Source organism: Protomyctophum parallelum (genome assembly GCF_964188405.1).
Source record: "Protomyctophum parallelum genome assembly, chromosome: 3".
In the NCBI taxonomy this organism is placed as follows: Eukaryota; Metazoa; Chordata; class Actinopteri; order Myctophiformes; family Myctophidae; genus Protomyctophum; species Protomyctophum parallelum.
The window spans coordinates 52,517,222-52,530,988 of record NC_139698.1 but is presented as its reverse complement, the minus strand read 5'-3'; the positions used below and the strand labels follow the sequence as shown (position 1 = coordinate 52,530,988).

The 13,767-nt window shown below is 40.3% G+C and overlaps 1 protein-coding gene and 1 long non-coding RNA gene across 2 annotated transcripts in view; one reads left to right on the top strand and one right to left on the bottom strand.

Annotated features, from left to right (window-relative positions):
* The first annotated feature begins 5,495 nt into the window (after window positions 1-5,495).
* LOC310855766 lies at window positions 5,496-9,830 on the top strand. The gene is made up of 2 exons (XR_014569022.1): window positions 5,496-6,273; window positions 6,527-9,830. It is a non-coding gene; the product is annotated as an uncharacterized lncRNA (long non-coding RNA).
* Window positions 9,831-9,967: 137 nt separating this feature from the next.
* Window positions 9,968-13,767, bottom strand: part of slc9a1a (solute carrier family 9 member A1a) — a 47,817-nt gene continuing 44,017 nt past the window's right edge. The window contains exons 11-12 of the mRNA XM_083760899.1: window positions 13,482-13,563; window positions 9,968-12,588 (exon numbers count right to left, since the gene is read on the bottom strand). Of these exons, the coding sequence (XP_083617025.1) occupies window positions 12,305-12,588; window positions 13,482-13,563 (366 nt within the window). The 3' untranslated portion in view covers window positions 9,968-12,304. The remainder of the gene's footprint in view (window positions 12,589-13,481; window positions 13,564-13,767) is intronic.

The window sequence follows — 13,767 nt, the reverse complement described above, 5'->3', positions numbered from 1 at the left end:
TTTGGTTTGCAGGACATCACGGATATTAGCATTCTTGTCAAAAAGCCATGTCAGTAAAGCCTAATCAGAATCAATATGGTGTACTCAATACAGAACATCAATAGCATTGACATTACAGACAATGCCCTTAAGATGACTCATAAACACTTGATGAACATCCACCAAAATCAATCTGTCTGTGTATGTTTCTGTCTGTCCGTCCGTCTATCCAACTATCTCACTGACATTAACATAAAAAAACCCAGGAAACTTATTCGCCACAGGAGGAGCAATCCATGAGAAATTAAAGGCATACTGCGTACACCAAAACATGACTCGCTCAGATACGATTCCTTCACACCGTTTGTTTCTTCAGAAAGCGAGGACAAAGCTGTCATCGGAACCATGACCGACATCTGAAACATAGACTTTATCTCATGGTACTTTGTCATCTACAATGGTGTCAGGTTCATGCGGAGAGATGTGCTGTCTTCTAGGTAATTCATGTCACATTTGACCCCACAGTTTCTACCACCAACTGTCTCCCTTGGTGGCCCTAATTGAATCAGACTGGTTCTCTGTAATTTACACACAGGCAAAGACAGAAGACAGAACAGTTGAATTAGTCCTTTTTTCTCAGCAGCATGCCTCTTTTCCTCTGGGAGCTGCAATGGCGTCTGAGGGCTTTGTCACTGACAAAGCAGTGCATATTGCATATATAATAAAGTAGTGCTTTTTTCTCAAGGGCTTTGTCAAGTTTAGCTGTGAAAATAAATATTATTTTCCTCTTCCTGAATTATCCTGTGGACACCTGCAAAACGTTACTGTGCACAGTTCATCGAGCTGGACTTCCTTTAAATGTGAACACAATTCAACATAAACTGTATGATATGGATTATTCATACAGGTACATGCATTTCAGATTCTTGCAAAAGTAAAGAGTGAGCGGCTCGACTACTAAAAACAACGTAATAGACTCGTCGAGTCAACGTGTCTAAAAAGGCCAAGTTATGCATGAGTCGAGTCATTGAGCTTGCATGAAGCTGTGCTGGCCGATGACAACCTAGTTCATCATGAGGATGGATGTGTAAGGCAATATACACTCTCACTACCATTACCAATGGGGTGAAATCAAAGCAGAGCAATTTTTCATTTGAAATAAATAAATGGGTCCCTCAATGACTGTGTGGATTGTGTGCCTAGCATTCTCTCTCCTCTCTTGATGAAAGCATGATTTTCTAGTCTAGAGTGCAGTAATAGTATAATACATGATTTCACTACCACAATATCACATGCAGGTAGTTAAGCAGAACATGCAGTTCAGAAAGTATCTTCATCAGAATAATATTGGTATATACAGGTATATGCCAACTGTGTCCTGGACAAGAAGCAGAATGAATCCCTCAGCGGGGCTTCATTATTGCTACAGTATGACTCATTGTTTATCTGCCGAGAATGACCATTTACATAAACAACACACAAATGGAAATTGTGTGCCCTCTATTTATATTTGCAGAGGGCAGTGATCAGTTCTCCTTATGTTAGTGGCATGTGATTTATTGGCTGTCATTTATACCAATGCACAGGATCTGAGTGCCTAACTGAATATTAGAGGAGGATTAGGGGGGGGGTTGGGTATACATCAATGGACGAAACCACAACAGATGTTTCATCGAATTAGACCCGCAGCACGTGCTGAACGTACTTAAACATATTCCCTGCAGCTGTACTGTACTGCATCTATAGTGTAGATGAGGACATCTAATAGAATAAATAGATCATTCTGGCTGAACACCTGACTGAACTCTGCCCACGCATAATAACACGTTGCTAGGTGTCCTCCTCAGTACAATGACAGGGTTCACAGTGAATACCGGAGAAGTTATCCTTGAAGGTTAACAAAGTACTGCTGATATGTTGAACAGTAATGTACGTGGCTAATTTGTGTAAATATGAAAGACATACCGTACCGGCACAGTACCATGTCCTTTAAAACATTTTATGCAAAGGGTCAAAGCCTCTAATATGTCGCACGATCCATAACCACTTCTGGTCTTGTACTCAAAAATTCATTTCTGTGCTGATCGTGCCAATGTTTTATTCATCAGCCTAGATGCCAATGAAAAAGTCCATCTCTGGTGTATCTGCTCTTTCCAATACATCAACCAGAAGGCAGTGACGTATTGGCCCACGCATTCCAGCGTGTCCGGATTAATAATGCCACTGCTTCTATTTGTTTCTTAAAGCATGCCCGACTGCTCAGAGCCCTGACATTGGAAATAATTGCCCTGGAGCATGCACAATGCCTACAGCTATTAATATTAACAGTATATATGTGCTGTGTTTGAGGGCCATGGATCAATGAAGCAATACTGACCACAGGACATGGTGGCACTCGACAGATGTGTCAGTGAAGCAGTACAGGCCATGGGTCATGGTGGGAGAGTACTCAGATATGTCAGTGAAGCAGTACTGGCCATGGGCCATGGTGAGAGAGTACATATGTGTCAGAGAGGACACATAAAGGGACACTGTGCCATGTCCCAGGGGGAAGCTACGAATTCTGGAGCCCCCATGAGAGAATTTGACACTGCCCTCCACACCACTAACATCCCCTTGGCACAATATTGTGTGAAACACTGTGCCTGTTTTTCACCTTACTGCAGTGCCACTGAGTATAGCTCAGTTAGAACCACATGTGGCTTGCAATTGTGTGAAATCCCAAAGGTCTTTGATACTGCCACATGTTTATTCATGAGATATGTTCTGTACCGATATATGTCTTCTGAGATTTAGAGCAGAAAAAAATTCTGTAAGATGTCCGAATGATGCGCCTCATCAGTGGTGGAACAAATTATCTGAATTTTTACTGATGTGAAAATAGCAATATCACAATGTAGAAATACTCCGGTACAAGTAAAGGCCAGTATTCAAATTCTTACTTGAGTAATAGTACAACATGATTGGCATCAAATCAAATATACCAAATATAAAAGTGCTAAAATAAGAATGGCCTGTTTCTCATCAATATTATTGGATGCATTAGTAATGCATAATGTGTTCATGACTTTAATGTTGCAGCCGGTAATGTTGGGCGGATTACGCGGATAGTAGCCTAATTAGCTTAACCTAATTAGTAGCTTAACCTAATTAGTAGCTTAACCTATAAATGATAGGTAAATAGATAAATGATGATGTATACATCATACATCATCATTTATCACTTAATGTATGTTTTGTAATAATAATGTACATCTGCAAAGTAAGTAAAGTTGTCAAATAAAATTGTAAAAAACTATAAAGTACTTGAGTAAACATGCTTGATTACTTTCATAGGTCTACATTCCATTCCATATAATGAAACTGAAATTCTCATTGATCTTCACATCAAAGAGATGTTTGGCTTTTCCATTTAAAGGTAGACAAATTAGGTTTCTTCTCATTTATTTTCACTGCGTACTATTCAAAATCAAAACAGTCGACGCAAGCTAACACAATTCCAAACACATTATTACCCCTCAGTGAAATTCAATTCCCAGGGTGCTCTCATTCCATTCCCACTCACTCACTTGAGAGAAACATTGAATCAACTGAGTTGTTATTGCCTAAACACAATTAGCCATACATTACGGCAGGTCTATGGGCCATGTAATGTCAAATGCAATAGCAAATCTTCTCAAGACACATGCTACACATGCCAGTTTCCCCACATAACTCATTTGACAGTGATTCTAAAACTGTTGTCACCGTGATGGCAATTCTCAATATTTCTGGCAGTACGGTGCCATCATCTGGTAATTTCGGCATATAGCATCAAAAATGTGTAGTTTTGTGTTTTCCATTTATAATTCTAAAAGCTATTCTACAATAATGATTTACCATTGAGCTACTACGTACCTGCCTGCATGCTATGCTATTATTGACCTTTAGGTCCAAAGTCTTGTCAAACCAGAAACAGGAAGGATCTAATGTCTCAATAGAAGAGCAGGGAGACAAAATACAACCGTCCCAACTAAATACATTATTGTATTAACATACTCTACCATACACATTGTATAAAATGATTGTACATTTTGTTCATTAAAAAAAGTTACATAGTGCCGCTTTAAGCTGTTCAGTTGATTGGAAATATACAAACAGTACATCAACCCATTAGCATTAAGGCCTGTGCAGTTTTGACATAGGCGTAAATTACACCTACAACACTGGGGCTGGCCATTAAATATTTGGCATGGGAACTGCAGTTTCTTAAAGAGGTTAGTTATAAACAGGACACCTGAATGTAAAATTAATTAGCCGAGATATTTTATTGGTATGAAATCATTGAGGCAGTTTATAGCTTTAAAGGTTTTTATTCCCTCACATTCGCCACAGTTTGACGTTTTGGATGGCTCACGACACAAGAGACAAATTGAGGATCTTTTCAGTGTGACTTGTTTGTCGATATCTTTTCCTTTCCTTGTACAAATGTACTCAGAACATCCTACTTCGTGTTAAAGGGGAATACCATTCAACGGTTTACGGCTCATGAGCATTTATGAGCATGAATAACTTCATCAGAGCAAGAAAGTGGAAAATTAAAACTGTAATCTGCAATGTCATACTGATACAGCCTGGAGCTGTGAACAGGAGACAGATTGCATACTGTAGGCTCAATAGGCCTACAGTATAAAAGTATATCACTTTTATACTCAAATGTGGTTCCCATTGTCATAGCCCTATCAAATCAATAAACACAATCTGCAGAAATGGATGGTGATTGGCTGTGTGTGTGTGTTGGGGGAAGGGGAATTTTGTGTGTGTGTGTGTGCGTGTGTGTGTGTGTGTACCAACAATACCAGAGGGAGCTCCACAAATAACGTTCAACCCAGATTTGGCTCAAACAGGGGGTTATATTCGTTCTACTGCTATGCCACCAACATGTGAAATGCTCTACCAACAGGCATAACAAATTGTGGATTCTTAACTCTCCTTCAAAACTGCTCTAAAAGAGCACAGGTGGCTGCAATTGAGAACTGGGCTAACCCCTATAAAAATACAAGCCTATTGTCTCGGTCTCGAAATGTTTCAATTAATTGAATACAGAGGACCCCAATGGAAACGAGCCATAGTGCTTTCTTGGGTTCATTCAATCCTTTTAGCATTGTATTTTGTATTAAACTGTAGTTTTCTCTGCTTTTTTTCAACCTGTTAAAAGTATTCAATCAAAAAATACAGTATCTGTTTTCAACTGCAATGATTTTATTCTATTCATAGCTCTATGTTTTACATCTTAGTGCAGCACGCCCCCTCCTGGTCAGACAATTTATTACAAGGTAAAGGAACTTTGGTAACAAATGGAAGAACTACTACTACTAGCCACAATACAAAATATAACTAAAAGGGCCTGGATTTTTCCTCACAGTTGCGACATAGATCTCAGAATTTTGTATGTTTAAAAGTCTCACATTCACGAGAAGAAAAGACAAATTCAGAAAAATAAAGCCACAATAATGAGAACAATTCTAGATAAACTCATAATGCTGAGATATATTTGTTTTGTTGATTTTCTTGGAGGAAAAACCTTTTTAACAATTCAGGCCCTTTTAATTTTAGACAGCCACCAAACATATCAAATGCATCACATATCAAAGCATTTTGTAGGCTAGTCATTTCACCATTACACGTCTACAAGTAACAATGATATTAGAACATTATGAGATTCAAGACACAGTGAGACATAAGACACAACACTCATATAATGTAAAACTTTAATTCTGTGCCTAGTTTGATTTAATGAGTTTCATTACTGGTTGTTAGTTCATCAAAGTACAGGGATGGAATGCTGTAAGCTAGAGTCAATAATTATCAACAAGACAGTGCACACTTGTGATTCTGATTTGTATTGTCAAAGATTTATAATACTAGGCCTATATATATATATATATATATATATTTATTTATACATCCCTTTTCACTTTTATACAAAATAAAATAAACTTTAATTTATTGCAAAAATTTGCAAATTGCAAATAATCGACCGACAGATCACACCAACACCAACAAAAGGAAAACGGCAACAAAACATTAAAAAGAAATGTGACATTCCATTATGATGGCTTGCGATTGTATAGAATTCACGTCATTCTCTCTCTCTCTCATGACATTGACGACCGAATGCCAACCCTTTCTATTTATAAGGCCCGTCATGCTGTACATTCCACCCCGTGATGTGTCACCAGTTTTAGTGCACCTATAGCCATGCACTAAAATACACCCATGTCCTCCTGCTCCGGCTGCCTCTTTGATGCTAAAGTCCCATTATCCCATTCTGACCTGAGATCAGATTCATACGAGGTTTCCGCCGGACACACACTGGTCTGATTTAACCCATTCTGACCTGAGATCAGATTCTAAAAATGTCAGTCGTTCTTCGATTTTTCAAAAAATAGCAGATCTACAAGCTCGTATCGCGCCACTCGGTGGCGCGATATGAGCTTGTAGATCTGCTATTTTTAAATAGCTAAAGCATAACATGATGCCGACACCAAAATGGGTGCCCGTTCAGAATGGGTTATACTTAGTTGCATGCTGGTGTCTTGCACCAAACATAGCTCATCTACAAGCTCACAAGACAAAACACTTTGTTAGCCCATAGATGCATTATTTTTGGTGCACAACACTGACATGCCACAAAGTATAAATCGGGCCTTAGTATTTCTGATATAAAGGTTCTGCTTTGTTAAAGTGCTTGGTGTGGAGTACATGGGGAGTATACTGTAAGTGCTAGGCCAACTCAACAACAATGATGTAAACATGGTCATAGTAAGGAAAACAGCCTTTAGGGCACTCGTTATGCCCATGTGTTGGTGATCATTGAGGCTTAACCAAGTATATGCCATATTATGTATCTGAATACTACCTTTTGGTCTGTACAGTGCTTATCTAAGATACATCCACGTTGTGACCTTACATGCATGTCCAAGGTGGTCACATTTTACAGTATATTTGTTGAGATTAATAGGTTACGTTCAGCTGAGGCTCTGTACAGATGGAAAACAAAATGAACTTATATGAACACAATTCTTTAGGGAAAACTCAAAACAAGCCCACAGGCCATATGATTATAAATATTTAAATTTTACAATTAAATAAAGATATATTTTAACGTATAAATTTAGTCTGTTTATTTTCTGAAGCCTTATTTACTTAAGCGGCATATATTGAAGTTTGAAGGCTTGGTTCCAAATGCCACTGGAGTGTTGTGAGAGTGAGGTAAACATGAAGATGCGAAGGGGGACAAAAGTAAAGCATCTGAACCATTGTAAAGCACATAGAGCAATGTAAAGCACAGTTAAAAACATAAAAAAATCCACAATAGGTTGCATACAGATTTGTGTACAGTATTTCACAACCAAATCATTCCACATTAAAGCAAATGAACACAAATAACCTGCCTGGTGTATTATAAAGCACATGTAGCAGTGTAAACATGAATAGCACATACTAGAAGCCTTCCCCAACTCAACTGTCTTACAGTTCCATAGATGAGTCCAAAACAGAACACGAGACAGTTCAGTGCTCCTGAACAAGCACTCATTTGAAGAGTGAAAGAAAAAAGACATAAGACACGAATGTAAACCCCTTTTCCCCCAAAGTTGGAAAACGATAAACAAAGGCAAAATGATGTGCAATGTGACCCCGTCATATATCTCATTACAATTTAAATATAGGATATATAAGCCTGGCATGGCCAGACTAATATCACTGCATAGATACCAAGGGGCAGATAAAAAAAAGCCTCGTGATAAGCACGCCCCATTACATACTAGTTCCTGATTGGTCCCTCACTACTTCGGAGGGATTGGAATCCAATCACAACTGAGCGGTGCCAGACCAAATCTGCAATGGCTTACACATGGTTTCCAGGCTAAGGATTTATAGGTTCAGAATAAGGTTCTTGCTACAAACATTACCACAATGTTGTGGGGGATGTTTACCCATAAGAATGCATTCTCTATGATTCTCACAAAAAAGTGATGCTTGGCTGGGAGAGAGAAAGCGTTGAATTATTGTGGCGAGATCATGGATGCGATGACACACACACACACACACACACACACACACACACACACACACACACACACACACACACCTCTCTCCAATGACAATCACGTTTCTGCTTTTTTGTGTTGCTGCAAATCTCTCACATGACATTCCCATTGTTTGAGTTGCAAGGTCCTGGCCTGGTTTAGATCCCGGTCACTGCCAACTCAGCATATGAGCAGCACGGCTTGGATAACCAAGACGTGTGGCAAGTACTGAGAGCTGACAGGTGTGGCCTTTCACCTCATCAATACATCTCCCTGGTCTAAAGCCTTGTAAGGGGGATAGATGACCTCCCCTCATTGGTCTAAAGCCTCATTGGTCTAAAGCCTTGTAAGGGGGATAGATGCCCTCCCCTCATTGCTCGGCTTATACGCACAATAAGCTACTTCCAACCTACTTGCGTATAAACCCACTGGCTCGATCCAGTGCAGTGAGATACGATCATACGAGTTAAATGCCATTGTCATTCATGGAATGTTGTTCGAGCGTGCGTGCCATCTGATCAAGCAGTTTGATACTGGTAGAATTGCACACACATTCATGAATAATATTTCTCCGTCCTCTTCGTGAAACACGTTAGGAAAATGAATATGAATCTATGAACATGGACAGCATTGGCGCATTAACCTCCATTACATGGATGGCAAATCACAGACCATCTGGAATGGTGACAGCCCTAAAGCATGAATTCACAGGTGTGCCACAACAGTTGTCACTGCAACATTCAGCAAGCTATTTGTGGTTTATATTCCATTTTGCAACCTTATAAATTGTATGAATGATCATCAGTATCGTTTAACCACTTAAACACCAGCATCCGTATTGATCGGCTATTTAAAGCAAAAGCTTTCCTCACAATAACAGAATACAGCAGCATAGAGGCCTATAAGCCGGGACTCCACCCAACCATATGGGGTTTAAGTGGTTAAACAATAATAGATAGGATTTGAGGATGGGGTAAGGGCATGTCAGTGGGACTGTAGCTGCAAGAAAAACACTCTCTCCGCCACATTCTAGTTGACATTTTATACGACCCAGATGCCTGTCTGACATTTCTGAGAGACAAATTGAATTTGGTCTAGCCAATGAGATGCTTTATCCGTTTGACCTTCCCATCTATCAACCTACAACTGTCCTTTAATTTCAGATGCATGGAAACAGGACTGTGACAGAAAACTCATTTGGCAAGAGGAGAGACAAGCTCAGGCTTTGGACACACATGCCAATTGTTGCCATGGTGTCTGCCAGCTACAATGATTATTCAACACGGTCTGGTCTTGAAAGAAAATCTCTGCATTTCTGACAGAACGGCATGTAGGCTATACTGCATGACAAGAGTACCGGTACATGCATAACGGCAAAACTACTGCAGCTCGTCTCTCACCGCGTCTCGTCTGAAATCTCTCAGACACAAAGGAAATCCTGTTTTACACAGCCGTAAACCAAAGCAAGCTTAACAGAGTACAAGGACGCCACTTGCCGACAACGTTTTTTGAACAGCACACTTGTGCAGCCAATGCTAAAATTACACAATATTCTACAAATATTCTTCATAGGGAATCAGAGGTCAGCAAAACAAAGACAAACAATATTCATCTTAAAGTGTTTAAGCAGTGATAGGCCCAGAGAGAATTGAGTAATATACAGTACTGTAGGGATAACAGGGAGTTGTTTCTAATTCATCGTATTTGCTGTTGCCACAGTGGTTCACCGATTGTCCACACACACACACACACACACACACACACACACACACACACACACAGGAAACTAACACTCTTGAGATGTGCAACTGTAATGGGAGCACTCTGGATGCGAGGCGATACCTCCAGAGAGCAGACCAGGATGAGAGAAGAGACAAGGGTCACTCTTAAGCCACGCACTACGGAGTATAATCAGGCTTTTAACACCAGCATAACGGACAGAAAACTGGAACAGTGCCTCACTCAATCCTCCTCGGGAGATGTTGTTTCAAAATTCACGTTTGCACTAATATCACGTTCAGCCAGAAACCCAACTGTGGTCTATTTTAAACACAGAGGACGCCATACTGTTAATTTATAGAATTCTACTCACACGCGTGAGAGGAATACATGTGGGTTTATGATCAAAGCCATAGTGTACTATGGCTGCGCTGCACTTCACAAGTGAAGTCACAACTATGAAGAAAACATTTAAAATACAAAACAGTACAGGTGTTCCCATGATGTGTTCAAATGGATAATTAGTAGTAAAATAGAATGGACAACAGAATATCATGAATATAATTAATTGCCATGATATTCGATAGAACCGTGAGCCTGCATGTGCATTAAAGATGATGCATTTTACACACGCAGTATCACATACCATACACTAAAGAATATCTCAGTATTTCAGTATCAGTAAAACTCTATAGGCTACATTTTTGTGTGTGCAGATAACAATGTTTGAGTCATGCTCTGGGGTGTGCGTGACAGCTGTACCGAAACATCTTAATGCCCATGTTAAATGCTTAATTTATACTCTCGTCATAATGACAAAACAGCAGATCCAAAAGCTCACAACGCCCACAAATTGAGCTTAAGATCCTGGCTTCAATGTATTCATAGGATTTGTGTTGCATTTTGAGACGATGACATTACACATCATCAACCAACATTATTAAAACATTTAAAAAATAAATGATATATCTTTTGTATTCCATTATAAAGATTTTATACTTCTATACTGCATATAATTACTTTGTTGATATGGCATGCCTAATTGCATATAGGACTGGCTTTGAACAATTGGGATATGGATGGATTCCTTCACAAACTGCCCCTCGCTCATGTTCAAATCACAGTAGAGTACAACGCCGTCACTCCTCATAAGGACCAGAATTGAGATCCCAGATGGGAATAGTGATGTGTAAAATATTCGGTTTTCTTTTGATAATGACTTAATGTCAATGTGCAAAATGGCTCATGATCAATCAAGGTTAAAGCCTCCATCAGTGAGGAAGAGTGACTTTTGCTAAATACTACATCCATCTTTCCCTAAAACTCACTGACACTGGATACCTCCCAGAAATATACAGTGACCCTGAAACAAAAAAAGGTGCACTTAAAGAGATTTCCATTCAATTTAAAATGCAGTTTGTGTGTCTAACAGAAAATAAGGCAAACAAACAGGTATGTGTGTGTGCGCATGCTTGCGTGTGTCCGTGAGCTACAGTCTGAAATATGTTGAATGGCCAGCAGTTTAAAGTGGTGTAATGACATACTATTGGTCCGACAGTCATTAGACCGAGAACCTAACCCAAACCCCTGACCTAACCATAAACGCAAGCACGGAGCAGCGCATGTCGGACCAAGGCATGTTCGGGACCGACGGGTGATTTCTCCTTGTCGGACCTTTGGTGTGTCGGATCTGCGTGTGCATCCCGGTGTAATATGATAACATTATGCTGAAAATAAATTGCATCAATAAGATATAAACTTAAAAAGCATATTGAAGAAACAATTATAAAGGGGGTATGACTGGAAGTAAGAACTTCAACTTCCCCCATCGATAAACTCAAGGCCTGCTGTACATGATGTGCAGAATGTAGCTTGAAACACATTGTTTGTCTGATTGTAAAATAATAATTGTTTTAAAACATCAACAGCAAATCAATAAACCTGAAAATAATTGTCTGACAAGGAAACAGTTCAAACCTTTGGTAATGCATAGATCTAGCCCACCCCCAAGTGTCTAAAGCAGCGGCTGCTTTTCCTAACATGTTTAAAAAAATAAAGGGAAATGACATTAAGAGCCTTATGGCTCTGCTTTTTTTCTTTTCCTCCTTTCTTTCCCCCTTTGATTTCAGTTTTTGGTTCACCGAACATAAATCTTTTTATGCTCTTTAAACAGTTTTGGCTTGTTTGGTTTCTGAACCAACGTGATTATTTTGAGTAGAGCAGTAAAGTAGTCCTCTCTCTTCTACTGCCATGTCGTAAAGGGAGTGGTATGCATCTTAACGCCCACTTTGTCCGGCCTAGTTGGGAGGCAGGGATTTAAAGGTGGCTTATTTTGACCTCAGGCTATAGTATCTGAGAGAAGCCTGAAAATCACCCACCACTTTCTCCCCTTTACAAGCTAACTAGGTTATTAAATAGAACAGCACCTTCCAAGTGATGGTTGACAAAAGTGGTCGGTAGAGTTGTGAGAACAGCCACAGACAAGGATATAGGAGCATTTGGCCCGTGGCTGGTGGTAATAACCCGACCTGATATTAGGGCAGGAAGGGTTCGTCCTCATCCTCGTCCGCGCTGGGACCCGGGTCACTCAGACACCTGACGAGCTTCTGCGGGTCCCTGCCTCCCTCCTTCTCGCCCTCCTTGTCGTCTCTTCGCCCCTCGGAGGGCGGTTTCATCATCAGGCCGCGCTCCTCGCCATGGCCGGCCCGACGGAACTCGTCGGTGACGTTGACTGAATCTGGAGACTGGGGTGAAGCCGGGTCCACATAGATGGTGGGCACGCTGCCCGACATGGCCTTGGAGCTGTAGTTCTGGGGGTCTGGGAGAACATTCCAAGGTGGCACACGGTAAGGATTCAGCGCAAATGGATTCAATGACGGATGAACAGTCATTCCATATCAACACACAGTCAGTCAGTAGGACAAACTATATTCAAACATTCACATTCCACACAGTTATAAATGTAATGATATCACATCCCAAAGCACACAATTGCAAGCTAAAATAAATGCCAAGATGGTCCACGTCACAACAGCAAGAATGCAGGGCAAGCCACTGATTTTGGATGGAAGGCATGCCGATGCAGTTTGCGCCACTTCTGGTAGTTCAGAATTAATTTAAAAAACACAAAACAGAAATATTGTATCCATATCTAAAATCCTTTCATGGCATGAAAATGGCAGGACTTGGTTTCTATGCTCTTGCTACAGGGTTGTAACTTCACCCTGTCAATCATGAAATCAAATGATCTCATGCATAATACAGAAATGTAAACGAGCAACCGAAATGATGCATGCATGTTAGAATCTTCACAGTAGCAGGGTTACCACAACTGAATGAACATGGCTTTTCTACACTCACTTACATACCTGGAAAGAATATATCCTCTTTCTGCGTCTGATCAGCTTTGAAATCAGTATCTAAAATGAAACCACACACTGGTTTACATGCCAGCTGGCATGCCAACATATTTCCAGCACGGAGGAAATATCAGGCGTGGCATATCTCTATGTCTACAACAGTAGCGGTAGCAGTGGAACCCACACATTGATCTACACAGTGAACTAGCATTAGCGTAGGTCTTTTTAAGATCATATAGTATGCATTGCATGTGGAACCGGTGGAAAGCTGCTGCTCATTGGTGATTCATCCGATTGCTTCAGTAAAATGTGGCTGTTTGTAAGTGGCTGTGGTTAAAATGGCTGGACGTACCCGAGGACAGTCTGGCTCTGGTGATGGTTGGGGAGTCTGGTGAGGAAGCAGGCACTGTCAGGTAGTTATTCATCTCTGTAATCTGTTTGGAACACACACAGTGACACGTTGAACCTTGGTGAGGCTTGAGGCATAGGGGTGAGGCATGGGGGTGAGGCATACACCCAACAAAATGTTATTACAATTCAACATGAATTCACAGCAACTGCAGAGTTTGATAGCGAGCATTAGCCAAAATTATCCTCTGATTGAAGGAACTTCACACAAGAATCTGTGTGACAAAGTA